This window comes from Megalops cyprinoides, chromosome 17, assembly GCF_013368585.1.
Source record: "Megalops cyprinoides isolate fMegCyp1 chromosome 17, fMegCyp1.pri, whole genome shotgun sequence".
NCBI lineage: Eukaryota > Metazoa > Chordata > Actinopteri > Elopiformes > Megalopidae > Megalops > Megalops cyprinoides.
In genome coordinates, this window is record NC_050599.1 from 23357240 (window position 1) to 23381264 (window position 24025).

General features: G+C 46.3%; 2 protein-coding genes across 2 annotated transcripts; one reads left to right on the forward strand and one right to left on the reverse strand.

Annotated features, from left to right (window-relative positions):
- Positions 1–2325: 2325 nt before the first annotated feature.
- LOC118792612 (F-box only protein 33-like) lies at positions 2326–9985 on the reverse strand. Its single transcript, XM_036550496.1, has 4 exons — positions 9437–9985; positions 7504–7614; positions 6696–7408; positions 2326–6215 (listed from the first exon to the last, which is right to left on the reverse strand). Exons 1-4 carry the CDS (start codon positions 9850–9852, stop codon positions 5950–5952), a joined length of 1506 nt encoding a protein of 501 aa, XP_036406389.1. The 5' UTR covers positions 9853–9985; the 3' UTR covers positions 2326–5949.
- Positions 9986–10545: 560 nt separating this feature from the next.
- On the forward strand, positions 10546–13973 carry LOC118792509 (protein FAM177A1-like). Its single transcript, XM_036550379.1, has 5 exons — positions 10546–10656; positions 12368–12541; positions 12799–12865; positions 13118–13215; positions 13395–13973. Exons 1-5 carry the CDS (start codon positions 10588–10590, stop codon positions 13593–13595), a joined length of 609 nt encoding a protein of 202 aa, XP_036406272.1. The 5' UTR covers positions 10546–10587; the 3' UTR covers positions 13596–13973.
- Positions 13974–24025: the final 10052 nt, after the last annotated feature.

Here is a 24025-nt window from a genome sequence, read left to right on the forward strand (position 1 = left end):
TTCTTGAATCTTGAACCTTGAATTGTCCTACGCGTCCTTCACCCAGAATCTACTCCTTTATTCAGCACTGAAATAAGATGCTTACATTCCCTGATTTGGTCTCCATGCACTTTGGCTCTATCCAGAGCTGGGAGCTACAGGGAATAAGACATATCTGTATTCTCTTCACCATGAATGTCACATGATTAACACAAGTTTGGCCTGGGGGTTGACTGTCAATACATCACAGAGAGTTGCTCCTTTGCTATGTACATGACACACAATCAGGTCGTCTATGATTTGGATTGTTGTGCAAGAGATCAGAACAAGAGATCAGTATAAATTGCAGTAATCTTTGCAGGCTTTGAAAGACTTGATTTCAGACCACAAAACCATATTTAATCTATCAGAACTATATCTGTAACCTCACAGATTAGGACTTCTCATTGAAGATATGACAAGAGTTCAGCAATGAAGTGGTACAGTGCTATTTTGGTATTAATTTTTGTGGAGATATAGAATATTGTACGGCCTACAGTATATGATTCAGTTCTGCAGGTTTCAAAAGCTTTCAGGATTTTACTCAAGACACATATAGTAGTGTCTGTATGATGGTATTAGCAATAATAGTTGTTGTTATACTGCTCTATGCTTGAAACAAGCTGTTACAGAAACAAGGCCTGATTGCATCTGGAATCATTCTGAAAACCCTGAGTTTTCTTTTCCTTTTTTTTAACAGGAATACAGTTCAGGAACACAGTTCAGCTGTTTGAAGGGTAAAATTTGCTGGAACAACACTGACATCTAGTGGCAAGTTCAAGGTCATGAATAATTTAACCAAAACCATTGCTGTGACATGGATAGAGAGAAATATCTGGCTGCCCAAGGGTTGATCTGTCCAAAATGGCACTCTCGTCCAAAATCCCCTTCAAGGATGTGAATCCCCTCTCCTTCGGCCTAACCCTAACCCAGTCTGTGTTGACTGCAATGTTTACACAGTAACTCAACAACTCGCATTGCTCCAAGGTGTTTTTCATGTCTACTTTAACCAATCAACTAACCAGCTCCTGCAAACCGTACCAAACAGTACTCTCAGCATAGCTCACCACAGTTTACCATGTACTGATGTAGAGCAGCTAGTGGGACGTCAAACCTGTGGATGGGGTTTTAGACCTATCTGACCGGGACACCTGCATCCAGCGCCTCGTGGAGGGAGTGTAGGTCTCAGGTTAACCAAGCAGAAACACAAGCATGTCTCTTAAACCCTTGGAGAGAACGTCTGTCTATGGCTCATGCATATCAAAGCCGCCCCGCCCCTGCTCCGCAGGTGGGGATTAGAAACGCACTGCGCCGCCCGCAGGATGCAAAGTAGCTCTCTCCCGTCACGGTCCGCACTGCGGCGCAACAATCAGCCGCGTTGGCGTCACGCGATTCCCGCATTTGCTTCCAGCCCGCGTCCCTCATCCCTCGTCCCTCATCTCCCCCCCCCCTCCCCCCCGGCCCCTCCGGCTCAGTGGCGTGGCCATCTTCATAATCAAACATTATCGCATCGCTCAGACAGGGGGCCTGCTGGGAGGAGTGTGCCGCTACAGCGCCGAACACGCAGCTCATTATTAAAGTTTAATTAAGTACACGGGAGACTAGCCTTCCGTTACCGCCGCAGCCCCTCCCCAAGGGGGGCTTCCATGGGGAGATCCAAAGTATCCTTCGAGATGTCTAACATGGGGATGTGTTCTCTGTGAAGAACACGTCCCTCGTTTAAAAAAAAGACACACACACACACCTTTGTTGTTCAATTTGAGCTTTTCCCCTTACACACACACTCCTTACATAAAAAACAGTTGACTTTTGTTCTAAGACCACAGTAGTGTATGCATCATTTCCTCAGACTTACCTTCAGCAGGGGAGTAGGGAGAAGTACACAGGGTGTCTACAAAAGCCTCTGTACTTCACCAGCTTCCTTTGGGTCCACTGAATAACCAACAGCACACTGCTTTCAGTAGGAACTGTTGGTACAGACGTAATATTACCCTGATACTAGTGATATTGTGTCAAAGCAAAAACAAACACAGATGCACTGTGGGATATATAGTGCTCATTAAGCTTGAGGCACTTAAAACGTATGCCAACGTAGAACAGCTACTGCGACAAAAAAGTACATCAGAAGTTACACAATACCACAGTAAAATATTTTACTCCCAATACTTTGCTTTCCAATAATCTTATAGGTCTGCCTTTTTCTCAAGAATGACAAGCAGAGGCATTTCTCTTTTTAATGATTTTATTCACAGAAAAGAAATGCATTGAACATAAACCATTCGACATGAATTCAAACAGTCAGCCGTCTCAAACCACATCCATCGGTTCTTTTCTTTTTGGAACCCCTGATCAAGGCCGAAAGTTAAAAAATCACCCCTCTTCTCCAACCTGCAGGTCAATCTACCCGCGCTGATGCACAAATAAAATCCAACACTTTCTGCTAACTGGAGACAAAAACACAGACAATGCAAGTCTGCCCCAATAGCAAACATTTAAGATGGTAAAACCCTTTTTTGTTGCAAATCATGCATATAAACTTCTTCATGTTCATAAATAGAATCCAGACGTGTTGCATATACACATATATACTGTGTGTGTCTGTGTATATATGCTTGTCTGTGTGTGTGTGTGTGTGTGTGTGTGCGCGCATGTGCGTGTGTGTGTTATTTCTGAAATCGCAGCCAGGTCTTAGCACTGCTAGTACCCCATGTTGGCCACTTTACAACGTCTTTATTGCAAGCTGTCCTGATTTTAAACAAATGCACAACATTCGTACCACTTAAAACAAACAGGGGCCAGCAAGCCAGTCTCACAGAGACAACGTCTGTGCCCGCGGTCGCCCCGGAAACGGAGTTCGCTTCCAGAGCGTCAAGATTTTAAAATAATAAGGCCAAGTATCATTGTTAGCAAGTTCTTTCCATTAAAAAAATCACAGAGAATGAAAAGGAAAAAAAAAGAAAGTCAATGCCATGAGATTATATGCTTTCCTCTTGCATAGTTTGACCTTGTTTGTGATGCAAGCTGGGTATGATAAAATGGCAGCATTTTGAGCGCCACCTATGCAGCGGGCTTGAAACACGCGTGGTCTAACGGTGCCCTGTGTTCAGCCTCGATTTTTCGGCAACAGAGTAAAGTAACTGGCTCTGTGCTCAAGTGGCCGCTGTCAGCTGAGCTGAGAACAGCACAAAGCTGGTGGAATTCAGACTGCGAATGCATATAACGGTCTCCAAAAACACAAATCGAAATAGAACATGGGGTTTGTAAGAAGCGACTGGTCTTTTTCAAAGACGAGATCCGCCCCATACTTTTCGCGGTAGCAGTGCGTGGGGCTGAAGGAAGAGAAAGCTCCCTGATCTTTCTCGTGGATAGACTTCACACTGGCAAAGGTTGTAACAGACCAGCTATCCGATTGGACCCCAATGCAGAGAGAAAAGAAATGTTAAAAAAAAATAAATAACCTTACACAGACATTTGGCCTTTTTTTCCCCCCCTTCCTCCTGGTGGAATGTTCCTTAACGTCTCATAGCAGCTTACAGGTTTGATAGAACCAACCGTGGTTTCTCTTTTCATAAAACGTTCTCTTCACAGTGAAACAAAATGCACGGTCGTGTAATAGTCCTACCGTCGCTGACCGAGCCACAGCGCTGCTGTGAACCGCACAGGTTGAACGCGTTCGTAAGTCTAGCAGTAGCAGTAATATAGGTTGGCTGACCTCCCCCTGCCAGCATGAGGGCACTTAAACAGGGTAACATTCCCAGGATCTTTGGCAGCTGACACATGCGCCGACACAAGCAAAATTCCAGTGACTTACTGAGAGGCGTTATTTTTTTCCTCCACAAAAAAAACTCACATTCCAGGCCCAAACGGGTAAGCCCCACCCCTAAGAGAGTAAGCTCCTCCCCCGGGCGGCACAGCTCTGCCCATGAGCAGGTAAGCTCCGCCCCTGGATGGGTAAGCTCCACCTCTGGCCTAACAGAAACCCTGAGAAAGGCTGTTTCCTATTGGTTAACTGGTGAGAAACTGGTACACCTTTCACAACCCACCCCACGTGTATGCAATCTTACAAAAGAAATAAACACTTCAGTACTCCAATGATACAGTGAACATTAATTTAACGTTGTACCAGGCATCGGTTGGAAACAAACGAACAATGCAGGCGTGACATGGAAGCTCCCTGGGTTCAGGCATGACGCAAACAGCTACTCTAAGGACAACAGTTAACTGGCACCGTGGTCTCAACCCCTGCCAGCTGTCAGGCAAATGTATCCAGTACTGACGCTCTGCGGGTTTTGGGGCGAGCTAGAAAGAGGAAATATTTAAAGCAGCACAGGCAAGACTGAGTCTACAAGCTCTACCCTTCCATCATGCCCCTCTCATGCGGGCGGCCTCAGACAAGGGCAGTCATGTGGATCCTCGCTTTTCGAACTTCTAGCTAAGACAGCAGAGGAGCATTCGCATTTTACACAGTACATAATCGGCGACTGCCTTGAAGCTCTTGTCGACTCTCTTTGGTTAGCCCAGCGACCGTAAGGGAGCAGCCCCAGGCAGGCGGGCTTCACAGACCGGCTGGCCTCCGACGCCTTCCGATGTCTGCCGCCAACACCCTCCGATGTGAGGAACGCGTCCTTCAGGCAGCAAAGTAAGACACCCTCCCTGAACACGCTGTGCCGTTCAGCCACACTCAACCTGGGCTATCAGGCAGACGCAGTTACCAAGGGCTGCTTTTCCACAGGCAGCTAGCATTCACATTCACCCTAACACAGGCAAGTAACATCAAATTCGCCTTGCCACAGGCAGCTAGCATCAAATCTGCTCCAGCAGAGGCAGCTATTGTCACATTCATTCTAACACTGCCCGCTGCTAGCGTTGCACCTGCTCTAACGCCTAATGCCACATTTTGCCCTAACACAGGCAGCTAACACCATAAATCACCTCCAAACGGGCAGCCAGACTCGCGCTGACCCTAACAGAGGTTGGCAGAATACCCTCTGACACTACAAAAGCACTGGCCTGATACCTCGGCCTGGGAAGCAGAGGCCTTTTGCGGCCGAACCACAGAGGGGGAAAACGGAGCGAGAGAAACAGAGCCACACTTAAGCCTTCATCATAGCAGCGCCGCGAGGGCAAACTTCCTGAGATATGTTAAAAAAAAAGAACAGCTTAAAAACAAAACGCTCCTCTTCCTCCATTTCGAGCCTTGCAGATCGAACACTGCTGACCTTAGACACAAGGGGATGTTCCAGGCCCCTCTGACTAACAAAACTAACGATTAAAAAGTCTCGGCCAGCCGTTCTTCATATGTCATCATCATTATCATCGCCATGGTGGCGTGTGTGGCGCTAGCCGGAGTTGGGTGAGGGGGGGGCGGCGGTTTAGGAGAGGCCTGAGGCGTTCCCTGAGCCGTCTGAGCGCGGCGCTGTACAGACACGGGAGCGGCGTCGCCTTTCAAGGCCATAAGCGTGCAGGGCCCCACCCCCTTGCTCTCACTCTCTGTGTCTCTCCTCTCAGAAGACACGGGCCTCGCAAAAAAAGCAATGTAGCGCGACAGGCAAGCGCAAACAGACTGACGGACTTCACCTCCGGGCTGCTCCGCACTACCCTTCCGGTGAGCACAGATAAAATGAACGAAACGAACAAAAACCCTTGAACCGTCTTACTCCTCCCGCAGGCTAGCCACAAAAAGCCCCACCTCCGACCCGCCCACTAAGTACTGAACCATCCCCCGTCTACCCTTCTCTGATTAATAAGATACAAAGGTAGATATAAATATGGAGCCAATACTGATTAAACACAGCACATACAAAGAGTTAATTCAAGCTACAGGAAAACGAAAAAAAAAAAAAACAGATTCCAAAAATATATAATGATAATAATAAAACAACATGGCCTGTTGTGTAACAGGGCATTGGGCACGGCGGGGGTGGGCGGGGTCTACATGCCCGCGCTGAAGATCTGCGCCTCCCTGTAGAAGTGCTGGGTAGGGTCGTTCAGGAGGATGCTGGACTCGAGAGCGGGGCTCCAGGCGCGGCCCAGGCTCAGGGACACCTCCTTGGTGAGGTGGTGCATGGGGTCCTTGCCCAGGACCAGGCCCTGGTAGGCGTCGAAGTGGATGCTCTCCTCCTGCACCTCCAGCACGCTGAGCCTGTGGCCACGCAGGCGTGAGATGGCGATGAGGTTGTGGGCCCACACCGTGTAGCCTGGGAGAGAGGACGGGCGTTACACACCATGCTGCTTCGCGTTTGAACACACTACATTTCATACTCAAGCGCGTTACACTTCACACAGCTGCATGCATTCAAACACAGTAGACAAACACAGCTACATACTCAATTGCATTACACTGGCACTTCCATTCAATCGTATCCAACATCAAATGCCTCAGCACAATAACACGCACTCACATGACGAAACACCTTCATATTCAAATAAGTTGCAAATCACAAACAAAACTCTTCAGCTTTTCTGCTTCTTTGTTCATTGTAATGCTCAGTTTAAAACCGAGGTGTACAGAATACTCTCATGCCTTCTTTGGCATTTCAATGAGTTGATGGGGAGAGATGTAAATTTCAGTGAATGTGCTCTCTCTTACACACGCACTGATTCTGTCTCTCTCTCTCACACATACACGTGCGCACCCAAACACACACAGACACGCACACGGACACGCACACACTCACCGTGGAGGACCAGCAGAGAGAGGCACTTGCAGCGCCAGGCCAGCAGCACCAGCGGGTCCTCGTTGTGGTTCTCGCTGAGGTCGGGGAAGCGGGCGTCGTCCCTCACCAGGGTGAAGTGCGTGAGGGTCCTGTGGTACTGCAGGCAGATGAGCTCCAGGGTGCCGGCCGAGCAGACGGCGTAGCTGTCGAAGTGGAAGCGCTCCAGGGGCAGGCTGGGCTTCAGCACCTTCAGCAGGTCCTCGCTGCGCGCGTCCAGGGCCATCAGGTACACCCGCAGGCCGGCGCTGCTCTGTGCCAGCGTCCGCCAGTCCTCCTCGCTGGGCGTGTCCTCCAGGGGCGCGTCGGGCGGGGCCGTGCCGGCCAGCAGCAGGGAGAGGCGGAGCAGGGGCGCGTGGTCGCTGCCCGCCAGGGCGCGGCACATGCCCGAGGTGAAGTGGTGGAAGTCGAGCGCCAGGGAGCGCAGGCGGGGCAGGCGCTCCAGCTCCAGGGGGCGGAGCAGGGGCGGGGGCAGGCCATCGGGGAGGGGCGGGGTCTGGTCGTCCAGCAGGGGCGGGGCGTGGGCGTTGAGCAGGCCCAGGTGCTCCAGGCAGCCGGCGCTGAGGTTGGACAGCGCCGAGAGGGAGCTGGGGGTCACCATGCCCAGCATGAAGGCGCAGCCCAGCCACTTCATCTGCCTGCTGTTGGCCAGGACCTGCTCAAACAGCTGCTGGATCCTGGAGAGAAGGGAGAGAGGAGCTGATGATTAGCCACATAAAGCCTTACTCCAGCCCACACAGACCCCACCACCCCCTGCTTCCCAGGAACTCACTCTTTCAGTTTCTTGCTTTCCTGGTTGTCCTGGTTGGAGTAGGTGCTCTCCAAAAAGTCTTCGTCTAGCAGAATACAGGTGGATCCATACATGCTCAGCTTCTGAAGATTTCTGAGAGACAAAGCAGTGAGAAACCATGTAAACAGTTAAAATACTGCCCTTTTAAAATATTACATATTCATACAAACAGTAATATATAGTCCCAGTTTTTAAATAACTGATTATGAACAGGTAATTATTATATGCAATGCTCTCCATATTTATCAAAATGATGTAATGTCCGACATGCTCCTAGTCCTGCCCCTCCCCACCCCCAATCCCATCACATGTGCACTGCGAATCACAGTGAACGATTCTCCCTTTGATCCATCAGCCTTTTTAAAAAAACATCGGATTACGTTCCGACTGTGTGCCATAAACCGAGCTTTTCTCTCAACAGCTGGAAAACTCCGCAGATTTCTCAACAAAATGCGACAAAAGGCCACTTTGTTCAAACCGCCTCTCTCTAACAGGTGACGCGGACGGGGAAGGCAAAAACACCCACGCGAACGCTAAGCTGCGCGCAAAACAAACAGCCTGCTTTCCAACGAGCGGGTGCTTCAACACCTGAGGAGCTTGTGGCTTTCCGCTGCGGGGCCAGCCACCCAAGACTATGATGAATCCGAAACTCCCTACCACCGCTGCGACCTCTAAGCTCGACCCCGGAGTACCCAAAGTTGATCCCCGATCCGCGTTTCAAAAGCTGTCCCTGGGCCCATGTGGGCATATTCAGAGATCAAAGAGGGCAAAGAGCTGTCATTTACCCAAATCAAGCATGTGCAATCAATAGCCCTCAAAACAATATCCTGTCATAAACACATAATGCTTGGCACGAGCAGTAAGCATCGGCTTTTCACTGACAACCAATAGACTCTTTGGCAACTTTTCATTGCACGTATTTGCAGGAATCTGGCAGTTAACTTAAGTAATCAGCCAAGAAGAAGACTAGGAACTAAATGTGCTTTACTGAACCTTTTATTTTAATGTATTCGTATGTTAATTCATTGAGTAGCATTTCTGGAGCTGTATTACATTACCTTCATTTAGCATATCAAGTGGCTCATTTGATTTCCACACTATAACAGCATTTGCATCACCAGAAATTGTCTGAATAACTTTAACAGTTTTAGCTACGCAAGCTGATGTTCTCAACTTCTTTGGCCAAAGCAGTTTTGGGGGCAGGATCTCAAGGCAGCAACACAAGGGACGTCGTTTAATCAGGCCTTTCGGTGTTTCTGAGGTAAGGTGACAGAAAAACACAGCCCATGTTCTTGAGAAGAGTGAAGTTTTCATTCAGCTAACTTAACGTGATAGCTAACGTTAGTCTGAACCAATGCATGCGCCGTGTAACCTAGCAACTCCATGTCCTACATCGATATATAGCAGACGTTAGCCCACGATTCCTTGTTAATTACATAAAACAGACGTGCTCAGCAACATTTGGCAAGGAATGAGTCTGCACAAGAAACTCTTCTGTTTAGACAACGCTAGCTGGCTGGCGGACTGTCTTGTCACAGCAATGAAGAGCGTATATGCTGTGCTAACTTTACTGGACTGGGGTGAAATTAGACCCTGTCGATGCCCTAAGCATGGATCGATTTCAGATGTGTGTGTTTTTTTACACATGATGGTTGAGGGGGTAAGAATAGGGTTTAGTAAACTGATCCTGCGTCGGTTGTTGTGGGTAAATGTACCGAGGAGGAGCGGTAAACTGATCCATTTACAGCTTGCTAGCTGGCTGGCTAACGCATTGCACTATTACATAAGGGCAGGAGTTTGTTTATGCTGCGCATGCCATTATCCAACATGGTGACCGGAATGTGTTAGGACTCCTGACGCTGATAGCCAACTTGTTACCTAGCCAGCTAACATTAGATTCATTTCACATAGTTACCTGTTATTTCGCAGACCTCTCAGCACGCATAATACCTGGTCCAGATAGCAGTCCATAGCTTCCTTCCAGCGGGCAGGAAACTGCGGGTCGTTTTCCGCAGGCTCCGCTCCCTGCACGGGACTGGGGTATCCCTCCACTGGGGCGAACTCCAATTCCAGCTCACGCACGAAGGATCCAAACTTGCGCATGAGGAATTCCAGCTTTGGGGTTTCTCCAGGGCCGGAGCCGCCCCCGCCCGTGGCCCCACCGAGCCGCAGTTTGAGGTCCGTCCACAGTGCGGGGTAGAAAAGACACTCCCTCCAGCGAGAGCACACCGCCGAGGCCCGCAGCTTGTCCCAGTCTGACAGGAAGGAGAAGATGTGGACGATGAGCTCGCTAGGCAAGGCCAAGGCTCCCACACCCCCGCACAGAGCCATGGCCGCTCGTTTCTAGACTTATATGCTCAAAATTACTGGTAAACCGTGATAGAGTTACTGGGGCACCTCTGTCACTGTGCCCCCAGCTCTGGTAAACCCCTCTGTCTCTTGAAAACAAACATCGTCCAGCAGCTTCCGCCTTCAATACTATTGGATTGTACCACAAGTTCTCTTGCGCAGGGATCAGAATTTTGTTGCGGCTTTGCTTAAAATAATACACATTAAATGTAAAAAAAAAATCACTTGAGTTTATTGTTCGATGCATACAATACTATCAAGAAAAATGTCGCGATTAATTTAATTTTGTGAGAGGAAAACCTTTCACCTACCAGGTGAAGTGGTTTAGTCCAAATATTGGCTGTTTTTGCAATACCACCTATATCCGATGGAGGCGTAGTTTAACAATGTTATGGTTCGGAGGTGTATGTGGTGAAGTTGCCAGTGTGCACCAGCAAGCTCTGATTTGCATCAGTGGTCGCTAAGGAGAGATGCACCAGCATATTTAGGCTACTTTTTGGAACAGTACTCATGAGGTCTTCTTTGACTTTGTGTTTGGCTCGTTTTCGCGTATTTGGTGGAGTTGTGAGTGCACACTGGATGCTATGTAAATGGTAATATTGACAGTTGGACTTTAAATCGAAAAGTAAACAGGAAAGGGTTAATGGGGAGGGGGGTGGAGGGTGTGGTCTGGGAGATGCCGCTTCCGTGTTAGTCTAAAACTAACGGAGGAGAGAGATGGCTGAATTATCTGTGTATCTCTCTAACATTAACGTTTCTTTAGACCATAACATGGAGGTAGAAAAGGTAAGGTCAGCTACTTCTGTTTTGTTGCATTCAGAAACGATGGCAATCCTCATATTCTTTACTTGTGATGATATTGACCGGTCGGTCTTGTGTTGTCTTGTGTAGGCTATTTTTGTTGCTGTGGATTTAGCTATTTGCTCTACAGATAGGTGTTGACGTGTGTATATGACGTGGTCGTTATTTGCTGGGCCCCATTCCCTGATAGCTATGTTTATTAGTGGTTGAGAGGGGTTGTAAACCGCGATTTAAAAGAACGTCCGTCAATTGCGCGTTTCCCAAAACGACGCTTGAAGCGGGGACGCGCGCACGACACTAAAGAACATCTTAATTGTGAGAATGTTAATGTGCTGAGAATGTTGTTGAATCAATTTGATAATAACCGGTTGGACTGTCGTAAAATACGTCAAATACTACGTGGAAATTAATCAAATAACACAATAGAAGCATTCTTTACTCAAAATAACATAGGTTAATTGTTCACTTTGCGTAATTTTTTAAAGAAAGAACGTGGGCAGTGCATATTCGCAAAGGGATGAATCGGCGTGCCTAAATGAACGTTGTTTTCACGGTGCCTAATAAGCAATTAACGTCAGCATTAATTCACCGTCCTCAGAGACAACTAATCCACTAATTGTCCAGCATTAGTGAGCAATTATCCTTTTGCATCTTACCTTTCTATATATACTGTATGCGTATTCCGTTTTACGAAAAGATATAAAACACTAAACGTAAAAAATACTTTGCTTCTCTGTATTAATAAGTATAGAGTACGGTATGTATTTTCTTGTTTTTCACATAGGCCTAATAGAAATGTTTCGTCGTGATTGATGCAACACTGATCATTTTCTTGAAACATGCTGACTTGATACGTGTTAATGCTTCAACGGTTCTTGTATTTTTTCAAGTAAAATAATCTTGCATTCATTGATTGATTGTAAAACATTAAAATTAACGATAAGGTAAACAAATGTCGCTAATTTTATGAAGTCTTTTATTTCAGTAGAAATTAGCGTTGGCCAATTAATATGAAAACAGATGTTGGTTGTATATGCATAAACATGTTTCAAACACTCAGTGTAAGCAGTCATAACAAGGTAAAGGCGTTGAAACTGTAGTTTGTGATTATACCTACATGCTTTCCGACACGGTAAGAAGAATTTATTTTCTTACGACGCATTTAAGATTTCTGCGATTACTCTGAGGCTTTCGTTAATCTACGAATATCTCTAAAAGCATCTGTATTTAAAATGACATTGGGAACCACTCAGTAAATTAAACGTGCTTCTCAGAAAGGCTTCAACGATGACTTTGGGCTTCAGATGCTTTTGGGAAACGAGGCCCTGGACAGTTACAGGGGTTCCTTTATTGACGTGAAAGCCGTGACAGTTTAATCTAACACCACTTTGCACAGAGGGACAAAGGGTCCATCGCAAACTGCCGCTCAGGCTCAAAGCCTTGATTCATGTCAAGCTGGCACGATTCACGAAATTTAAAATCGATGCAAGCGGACTGGACACACTAGGCTGTGGTTTGGACGAAATGGGTTTCCTCTTAAAGGACAACAGTGTCGAGGATAAAATAGGCAGTAAAGGTTATGGATTTGTGGGGGATTTGTTGACACTGACGTTCCTGGGTCAAGCTTTTGTGTGAAGAAGGTGAGTATGTAATGTTAACCCAGATCGTTACGCTGTAAATCGTAATATCTTTACAGAACTCTAATGTCGGAAAGGACTGTGAGACCGTGGAAGTCGGAGAGCTGGGCCGGCAGAAGGTTCCGCGTCGGGTCATCCACTTCGCCAGCGGGGAGACCATGGAGGAGTACAGCACGGATGAGGAGGAGGAGGAGGAACCGGAGAAGAAGGACCTGTTATCGCCAGTCGATCCGGTGAGTGTGTAGACTCTGTAGATGTTGAGCAAAAGTGTGTATGTTCACTTGCATCCGCAGACACTCTTTATACTGTCATGCCTGAATTTAATTACTTGAATTTACCGTCAGCCCATCCTACAAAACGTTAAGAACCAATGATTTGCACAGTGTCTAATCTTAAGTGACATTCACGAAAAAGCAAAATCCCTCTCCTTGCATGAACTGTCGTATATGGATTTTGGCCCGTGTCTGAACTGTGCACCTGTGTCATCTAGTCGAAGCTAACCTGGGGGCCATATTTCTGGTTCCACATGTGGAGAGCGGCCACATCCACTGTCTCAGGTAAGAAATGGAGAAACTGAAGAACAGCAAGCTTCACCAGGAAATTTATGATTTGGGGTTTTTCTTATTCCACTGTTTGAGTGTCTTGACCTCTCCAAAAGCATCTTATTAAATCTAAAGAATGTGTGTGAATGTTCTTTCTCCCCACTACCTGAATCAACCCTTTATTTTGATTGCTGTCTTGGATGTCTTGTTTACTTTTGAATGGTTTAACTGTTCCCTAATCACTCTAGTCTTGGTCTGGATTTGCAGCATGTGACTATCTCGGAGAGAAGGTGGCCACAGCCTTGGGCGTTACCTCGGCCAAATACCAGTACGCCATCGATGAGTACTACAGAACAAAGCAGGAGGTACGTAAATTATTAGTCAAGAGGCGAATCTGTGAAGGGGACAGGCTCTGAAATGCACAAGAGTGGTTGACACAGAAGCCTGGTATCCTTTGTGTCTTTCTGCGTGTCTGTGTGTGTGTGTGTGTGTCCATGAGGGCTTCAGTGCACAGCTGCTAAAGCCCAGGTCTTCACCCACACAGGAGGCCGAAGAGGAGGAGGACAACCACCTGTCAGAGGAGGCAGAGAGGCGCTTTCAGGAGCAGCAGAGCCAGGAAGGCCAGGGGCCTCTGACAGAGCAGCCGGATGGCTCTGCCTCCGTCGTCAATGTTACCTGCGAGCTGGTGAAGGAGCCTCAAGCAATCTCAGACGTCAGCATTCCAGCATTCCCCGTCCACTCCTAACACACTCTTACAGTGTCATCGGAGTCTGACCCCCCCATCCTGTTCCCATGCACTATGACAGAGAAATCAGAGACTCCGCCCCCATCCATTTCTAACACACTTTTACGAGGACATCAGGGACTCCACCCTCTCCCTTTCTTAATTCACACTTGCAGGGATATCAGAGACTCCACCAACAACCCTTTCTAACCCTCTCTTACAGTGTCATCAGACTCTTTCCCCATCCTGTTCTCTTCCAATCTTCCAGACACTCTGTCTGTTCCTAACCCACTTTAAAGATGACATCAGATACTCCACCCGTTCCCCTCCCTAACCCACTCTTACTGAGTCCTGCCATCACCTCCCACTGTTTCTAAAAATAATTTAATAACTTATTTATTCAACTATTATTTAAGCTTAAGGATTTTGTAATAATTTGTGAAAGAAATGTTATTTAATTTTGTATATAACACACTTTATTAAACATTTAATAGCTATCAAACTCAAGTTGCTGTTTTTATCATTTGTGACACAGCCACCAGATTAATGTTGCTGTAAATTTCCTTCCCTGTTGAACCAAATGCATGTCACAGATCCTCCAGGAGGTGGTGCCAGCCAGTTGTTGACTGCAGGGATAGCTTTGATCATGCTGGTTGGGCAGAGGATGATCTAATACGAGTCCCAGGAGCTCGCTTTGTTAAAGTGCTCAGCAGTTGCTTTTCCTCTGCTCATAACGTGTCTAACTCCACCTAATGGAGAGACACCACCCTCAGCTCTCCCTGCTGGTCTCTGGGATGGTGGAGCGATGGAGAGGAGTAGAAAACAAGATGCTTTACACACACTACAAGAAAAATGAAGAGGCTGAGCTCAATTAAAGATATTTTATTACATCGCCTTCCATGTGATGCATGCAAAAAGGGGCAAGGTGAAAAGTGTGATGGCAAATATTTCAGTGAGAGCTTTCTTCAGTGGTGGAGAGGGGAAAGAGGTAGCCATGTTAGTGCACAAAACCTAGAAAAATCAACGCATGCAGTTGCATAGCCCTAAGCTCCACAATACTGGACAGCAGATTGAGAGTTGGGTTTACTGTAGCGTCCTGCTTAATTAGTGGGATGTGTCTTTTAACCTGTGTTCAGAGGACATTAGTTCAGAGTAGATGCTGTGTGGACAAACTGACTTTATATAGTTGGGCTTAAAGTGAACATTGTTGACATGATGGTGGCATCCACCTAAGATCAATGGGCCTGCACAGCCCCTGCTCTGAATCAGCTCCCATGAAAAAATAGGTTGTGTCACTGCCTATATCACAGGCCTCAGTCGTCTAATTCAGTAGTTAATCATTGACTCATATGGAACCACTGGACTCTGGTGCAGCAGTGAGACAGCTCCATCTTGGCCTTTGTCCAGACTTGAGCTCCACCAGCACAAGAACAGCCTCTTACTGCAGACAGTACCCCTTTCAGAGACCACAAACACCACAGCCTAAAGCCACCCAAAACAGAACACAGTAGTCAGGAGGTAGGGCTGCCTGTATACCATATACCCATAATTCACTGGGACTGTCCATATACTCTATACCTGTCTACTTGTTATACACTCGTAAATCAGTTGGACTGTTTGCATATTTCATACCATTAATACAGTGGGGCTGTGTATACCATTCTCCCATAATTCACTGAGGAATTCCACATATCATATACTCATAATTCACTGGGCTATCTGTATACTGCATACAAGTAATGCAGTGGGGCTACCTCCATCTTCTCATAATTCACAGGAATTGTCTGTATTCCAAATACCCATAATTCAGAGCACCCAGGGAGCAGCGGATAGCCTCAGCAAAACAAAATAAACAAATAAAGTGCAAGACAGACAGAGGGAGGGCAAGAGACAGAGTGGGCAGTGGAGGGGAATGAAGGGAGAGAGACAAGGATGGATGTGAGTAAAAAGGGAAGGTAGAGTCATTGAGAGAGACAGAGACAAATATATCTACAGAAAAGCGAGACGATCAGAGGCCCCAGTTATTGGCACCCTTAGAGGAAGTGGTTTGTAGACTGTCAGGCCCCTGCTGAATGTCACATCTTGATAGTAACAGCAAGAGAGGGTGGCACCAGCCAAAACAGCAGCTGTAGTAGAAAGGACTCTTATGAAAAAGTGATACATGTCTTTGTGTAGCCTAAAATGTGAGATCTGAAATAAATCTTTGTTATATGTCTTTGGTATGGGTCTGCAGACACTGTAAGAAAGTGTGACAGCATATTGCAAAACTCTTTGTGGGGCTTGGAAGTTATGCAGTACCCCAAACACACAGGTTCAATTTGTTATCATGATCCGATCCATGTAAACCATAATTATTATTTCTCTTTGGGGATTTCTGGACAGTTTCATTCAAAGAGCCGTTGTTTTAGCACTGTAGGTGTTGTGGGTTTTCTTTCCAGCTAGCCAGTCAACCACAACGTTAAATTGAAAATGATTCGGCCACCCTCTGCCACCGTTAGCCATTTAAAAATGTTGAAAACCTGGCATTCAAAAGCAACCCTGTGCTGTGAAGGGCAGCAAAACCAGTCCTCGTCACCCTATGAAGAAATGTTGCAGTAAATCTCATGACCACTAGGTGGTACCTGTGCACGACCAAGAGACCAAGAGCAAGGAGGGCAGATTAGTCCCAAGTACAGAAGGATGCAGATTGCAGTTCAGGGCGTTTCTGGACATACCCTCCTCAGCTAGCTGGGACACAATCGAAGTCCTACGAGTTCACACAGACATGTGTGTGTGTGTGTGTGTGTGAGATTGTGAGGTTTTTTATTATTAACATTTCACTATTTCATTGTATATAAAGTGTGTGTATATATATATATATATATAATATATGGACAAAAGTATTTGGCCACACCTGTTTTTCAGGGTTTGGGCTAGGTCCCTTATTTCCAATGAAGGGCAATCTTAATGCCTCAGCATACCAAGACATTTTGGACAATGCTATGCTTCCAACTTTGTGGCAACAGTTTGGGTAAGGCCCTTTTCTATTCCAACATGACTGTGCCCCAGTGCACAAAGCAAGGACTATAAAGACATGGTTTGATGAGTTGGGTGTGGAAGAACTTGACTGGCCCGCACAGAGCCCTGACCTCAACCCCATCGAGCACCTTTGAACTGGAACGGAGATTGCGAGCCAGGCCTTGTCGTCCAACATCAGTGCCTGACCTCATAAATGCTCTACAGAATGAATGGCACAAATTCCCACAGAAACACTTGTGGAAAGCCTTCCAAGAAGAGTGGAAGCTGTTATAGCTGCAAAAGGGGGACCAAGTCCATATTAAAGTATATGTATTTGAATACAATGTCATTACAATGTAATGGTCAGGCGTCCGAATAATATATATATATATATATATATATATATATATATATATATATACATATATATATATATACACACCTGTATATATGTTTACACACTTAGCACTTAGCTCCTCACAATGTAGGCATGCATATTTCTCTTTGCTCTGTCAACACTGTCACCTGTGAAGTATTCTGACTTAAACTGGAAGCTATCTCGCTATCACAGGATTGCAAAGTGCCCTATAACACCACTGTGCATTTCACTTGCACAAAATTTGGATTGTAGACTGTTTTTCATTCCATAGTGTAGTGGGATCGCAGTAGATGAAGGGGTGCTGATGTTTTTCAGAGGAAACAGAAGACATCTGTAGACTGCACCTACCACCTACCTACAGACAAAGCGAGACAACTGATTTAGAGCTGAGTGGGGGGGTGGGGGGCGTGGACATGGGGAGGGGGGGAATTCCATCCCACGTTCTGCTGTGGTTCTCCGCCTCCGTAGTATGTGTTTGTGTGCGTGTGTGTATTCCCATCGATAAAAACATACCGCATTATGTCAGAATTTTGGCAGGGGACACCCCCAAAACCTTGATCCTGCTCCTGCTCCCCTAAGACTCCATGCTTTACAATGTCATAATGCAAAAGGGAGTGATGTCACAGTGTGTGGGCCGGAACAAACATCTCTAAGCATTCTGAAGGTTCAGGGTTTGAACCCTGATGCCAAAGGCAGAAATAAACTAGTTTGGACCAGGCAGTTCTGCTTTTAGAGAAGACATAATGTTGCATGAACAAGCTGTTATCCAGTCACCGACCTGAAAGACTGCTCTCATGTCTGCTGCCGTTATATTAAAAAGGCCTTTTCAGGTGAAGCTTAGCATTTCCACACAAAGGAAATGGCTTGTAGTTTTGCATAGATGCTATTTGTCGGAGACAATGCTGATGCTGATATTATCTATCAGCCCCATGCTAGATGGAGCGGGCTACATGCAATGCAATGACAGATACAGAGTCATTGTTATTTTCACCCTTTGATCCAAACTGTCCCTGTATACCTTAGAGTCTCAATGGTTAACGCACACATTTCAAAGCCATATGACAAAATATTACGTCATGACATAGCACCCTAAATACACAGAACATATTTTAATATCTGCCCATGCGCCTATTGCATAAGTTATCAATCACTGACATTTTGATGTATTCAATCGTATTCAGTCGTTATATTGGTCAATCATGATTTAAATGCATGCACTTTCACAGGCCTACGTGTCTACAAAATCAAAAGTCAATAATTTATATATTTACCAATACATTCCTTATATTTTGACTTACATTGACAAAAACAGGATTCTTTGAATGCTGGATTTCATTAAATCTTTATATTTTTATATCCTATGTACCAATACAATATTGTCACCTTTAGTGATCCCATAACTCAAAGTCCATCTGCCCTTTGCAACAGTAATGGTTGAATGAAGACTCACTCACTGTCAGGGAAATGTGGTGTTGTTTTATCAGCGCTCGTAAATGTACTTTATGGAGGAAGATAAGGTGTTCAGAAATTCCCTTTTTGCTGGAATCTGGAGGCCTGACCGCGGAAGGCTCTGGCCCTGCGTTCTCACGAAAAGGGCTCTCTGAGCCTATTTACTTCCTCTCTGCAAAAAAATTCAAATAGTTACTTTGGTGTTCGTCTCCTTGTGCAATCGCCGCAGGGCTTGTTTTGTTTAGAGGGCGGATGCCAGTTGCATTGTACGCGCATACTGTACCGCGTTACATAAGGGCTGCTCTGATGTGCAGTGTCCGGCGCCGGGAGCCGCGCTGCAGATGGTGAGGGGCCGTGTTCTCACGGAATGAGTCGCCCGTGCACCCCTTGTTGCGTCTGCCTCTCGGCCTGTCAGCTTATCTGAGCACAATGGGAACCCTGCGTGCCAGCTCCGCCCAGTCCATCCCGCCCCGTCTCTGGCACGCAGAGTTCTCCGGGATGGTTTTCGGGATTCCCCCAGCCCTCGTCCCCACTCTGCCTCTGGCCCGTGGCCAGAGCAGGCCTTTAAAAATGAGAAGCGCCATTTCCGCGTGTCTGCATTTCTTTTCTTTTTCTTTTCTGCTCTGCTCTTTTTGCATGTGTCTGCTTTGCACACTGCACGCCGTTGCAACTCCAACGTGACGCAGAGTGTGATAGGCTGCATCCCCAGAATGGGAGCAATTCGTTGGTCGACATTTTCACAGCGATGGCCTATTTATTACCGCCTCATATATCTCTGTTCTGTAGGAGGCTGGGGGAAAACTGGGGTTTTCCGTTTTCTGTGTCTCAGTAAAAGAACAACCTGTGCACAAGAAGCCCTTGTCTTAAAGAAACTGGCCTTGTAACTTGCAGCTCTTGTGTGTTGTTTAAATATGCATAATAAACATATCTCTGCGAAGCCAATGAATGCAGACCTTTAAGTGCATAGCCACACAACTGTGAATGCTTTGAATTTTCTCCATTTCCTTATTGCCATGGTGCAGAAGATTTCAATGCAAACATCGAGGTCTGTGTCTGTACTGCTCTTTGTGCACCATCACCAGAGGTATAATTTGTGGGGTTATGAACATGTGTGTCGGAAAGATAAAGAGTCTATGTGTGTATATGTGTGTGTGTGATAGACAGAGTGTCTGTGCTTGAGTGGAGGAAGAATATCAGCATCTCAAAACCCCTCCTCAGCTCAGGAATTCCCCCAAAATTCTACCATCTGCAGATGCGCACCCCTGCTACACCCCCAGACTTGGCCCTGTCTGCAGAGTAGCTTTTGCAGAGCGCCAGTACTCGTCTGCAGACTACCAGGCCCCCAGAGCTGCTGCTCTGTTTTGGAGCCAGCTTCTCTTCAGTGGTGTCTCCACTGCTGTTGTTGTTGTTACTACTGCTGTTGTAAGAAGACAATGTACAGGAAGGGCAAGACGTTGAGCTCCCCTGTCAAAAAACAACCGTAGCATCGGCTGTTGAGCAACTGAGACAATGGGGGAGGGGGGCTGGGGATTTCAGAAAGGGGATCTACAGACTGTGCTCTCGGGTCAGAAAGAGAAATGAAGCATCCAGCAGTGGAGTTTTCAAAAGAATGCTGCATTTTTGCCAGTGCAGTTTATAAAACAACAATACATTTCTGGATGGGAGTGGAGCTTGCAAAGTAATTCTGCATTTCTGTTAGTGCAGTTTGTAAAGCAATACTACGTTTTGGTGAGTGGAGTGAATGCATTGTACAGCCTTCATTGAAGCATTGCTATCTTTAGCCAGCACTGTCATTAATAGTGATAGAACACCACTCTCATCCATACTGCCTCTAACACTGTGGCACACACACATGCACAAACACACTTCTCTTTCCTTAGCGTGACAGTACAATGAGTGCACAGCAGTGCTGTGCTTTGAATTGTGCAGTGCTGTGTTTTGAATTCCAAGGCTACAGCTACACCCTTCCCAACCTCCCTCCCCACCACCAGACAGGTCACACGGGTACTTGGTTTCACCTCCGCCTGATACAGGTCTCCCAGGTGACACCAGGAGGTACGTGGCCGTGCGCAGAGCTAGAAACTCCCACAATTCAGAGCCACGGCGGATCAGTCACGTTTCTTGGCGGCGCTCCACTTTTGCAAGACGGGGCAGGTGAAACGAAAGCAGAACTCCCCACAGGTATTTATGGAACCAAGCCCAGCCCCCCGGACTCTGCTCATTAATCCAGCACTCATGTTTTTGGCTTCCTTCCAGTGACTGAGAGGGAAGAGAGCAAGAAAAAAGCAGGGGGGATTTTTCACTTTTTTTCCCTTTTCAGAAGTAGCTACGAACTACAAGAAGAGCTACAAACTCAAGCTGAAAATGCTTTATTTTCCCAAGAGAAATTATTTCTCTATGAGCAATACAAGCTGGTTTGAGTTGTTCACAGGTTTTGTATTTTGCAAGAGTTTCTGAGGAGGTCAGCATTTGATGTGGACACAGACACTCCAGACCATTCAAACTCCATCCAGGTGCAGCCTCTCTGAAACAGAATGTGCTTTCATGGGTTCAGCCAGCACTTAACAAAAGCACACTGAGAGTCAACAAATAAAGTGCATTACATTACCGTGGCTCAGCAGATGCTGTTATCCAAAGCCACTTACATGGCTTATTTTTAAGCTTTATCCATCGTACAGCTGGATATTTACAGAGGCAATTTGGGTTAAGTACCTTGCACAGGGGTACAATCAATTCAGGGAATAAAACTAGCAACCTTGTAGTTGCAAGTCTTTTTACTTAGCACAGTATAGAACTTCACATTGCTCAGAACACATTGAAAGATGTAGCTATGTATAAATGTGAAATTGAAACAGTTACTGTTGACAAGCAGTTCCCTATGGGTGCGCTGTGAAGGGACTTGGGACTGAACATAAGTACAATTTACAACAGGTATGCTGTACAGTGTGTTCCGTGCTATATTTATCAAGTCCGCATGTCTCAAATTGACAATGTTGATTGTGCTTTGTAATTGTAAATGACTGTATTCTGGAGATTTAATAACCGTATATTTTCGGCGAGGTCTCAATGCGACGTTCCTGTTATGATGAGTTGCCGGTCAATGTTCACCTTTCACCAGTGTTCCTCATTCTCGAATTTTCACTGCAGATCCTGTGTCACCCACACCCTGAAAAAATGTTCTACAAGCCGCTGGTCAGGGCTCGGACACTCTTCTTGGGTGACAGCATCTCACTGGTGACTAAAAGCGCGGTAACAGGATGCAGGATTTGTTTTGTCATCTTTCGAGAAGTATTTGTTCAACATGCTACTGCTTGTGCCTATTCAACTCACCCTCTCCCCCACCTTTGTCAGTGATGGGTAAAGTGGCTTTGCCAAAAAGGGCAAGTCTTCTTTTCTCTTTTTCCCAAATGCAAACCTTGCAAGCAGCCAACAACTAGTTTTCATGCTACGTATCACACAGCACACTACAGTGGAGTGGACTCTCTCATTGGAGGATAGATACCACTCTGCTGATGTCATCTGAGCAACTCACAAGCGTCTGATGAAAAACCAGGGGGCCTGATGGGAGTGAAAGATAGGAAGCCCTGGCCAACCTACCCATCCTAATAACTAATGGAACAAAGCCAGTTTGTTCCAGCGCTGTGAGATTCCAGTCATTGTTGATAAATTATGAGGCTAATTTCAAACCCAGGCTATAGGGCTCTGCCCGTGCCCAAAGCAAATACCAGCGAAAGTCTGGAGATCATTCAGACCAGAAATAGCAGGCATTGTAATATGATGGGCAAATTGAGATAGCAGGCACTGTGGAATGAATGGCTCAGTACACTCATTCTCATTGCTTTCCACTGATTAATCCTACAAGGCCATCATTGTAACATTCTCGGCCATTGCTGTTTGTCTTTGTAATGTCAGAGTCTTTCCCCACCCAATCACATACAGTCAGAGGTGACCAGTGTTACTGAATGTATAATGAGCTAATTTTATTTCATTAAAAACAAGTGGATGCTATTCTCTTACAAAAAGGTCCTGTTTTTTAACAAGCTGATGATATTGCAAGGGAGAGAGGAGTCACAGCTAGCTTTCTGCAGTCACATGACCATCTATTGTACCGCACAAGCCCCTGAAGCCCCCCACTGTCATCTTAAACCACGTCACTGTTGGTCACAGTGCACTGCTGTATTGTACAGTGTGTCTTGATTAAACCACAAGGAATTTTGTCCCCTTTGCAGAATATGTCACAGAAAAATGTGTGGTTATTCTGAAGTGAGTTTTTCATTGTTTGACTATGTGCGTGTGTGTGGATGTGTGTATCTTGGGGGGGAGCTGTTAAGTTTTTGAGAGGGGGGAGGGGTGTGACTATAGCACTGGTAGGATGACACATACACTGGGGGAACTGAGTTCAGCTGATCTATCCTACACAGCAACACCTGCAGCGCTATCGAAGCTGAAACAAAGAACATGACTGCCGCAGAGGGTAAAGTGCTCTGCCTTTCCTATTCATCTGTATGGTTTAGGTTTCCAGAAAATTCCCCACCTGCTGCCAAAAAAGAGGAAGGTGCAACTTCCTTCCTGTGTTGCACCACCAGGCAGGGTGTTGAATTCCGAAGAAAGTATTGCGGCATTGGTGACTATTACCTCTTTAGTAGTGCGAAGTAATTCCAAAGAAATTAGGTCTGTCCTAATGATTGCACTGTTACATAAAAGTACACAGAAGTTTTACAAATCTGTGAGAGACAAAAAATATGTCAAGATGTGTAAAATTACTCAGATCTGATTCACATCTTTTGCAGGATTTACAGGTGAAACATACTGAGAAGGATGAGAGAGTGCTTACACATTTTTTCTTTCCAGTAAAAGTCCTCACACACAGGGCATAAAAGTAGCAAAGTCATTAACAGAAATGATACACAGCCCCCTTGTGCTCATGTGAGTGTGTGTGTGTGTGGGTGTGAGTATGTGCATGTGGGTGTGTGTGTGTGGGAGGGAGGGAGAGAGCATGAGCGAGGACCTCAGCTACACAAGGACACCCCTCTGAAAAACTGCACTCCCCACAAGCAGGCCATCTCTTCACACAAGCAACCAATGCAGTGCAAACAGTTTGTCCGGGACGGAATTTCACAGAGGGGGTGAATGTCCAATCGGAGGATGTTGCAATGCCCAAGGTGGCCTGGGGTGAGGGAGAGGCTGGGGTTAGTGTGTAGGAGGCAGGCCTGCTCACCACCCTAGCTTCCTGTTGGGCTCAGGTGCATGATGTATTTTTAGTTGTCTGTGCAGATGCCCTTTTAGGCCTGACCTCAGAACGCTCTTGAGCCTTGAGCCCTGAGCCCTGAGCCCTGAGCCCTGTGCGGGGGGTGGGCCTTCTCTGTACAGAATACCCGCATGACAAGAACCACTGAGTCACTCCCTTACCTCCTTCATTATCTGCTGCGGACATGTTCATCCAAAACTCTGTGTCTTTTTATGCCATCATGCACTGCATCTCCATGTACCTGACAGATATGGATGTGTGGCACTTGCTACACCCTCTTTCAATGCAGCCAAATAATGTGAGCTGCAGTGGCGGGAGCTGTGACAGTCTCACGTGCAGCACACACAGTCCCAGGTCAGCATATGCCTGTTTAACATT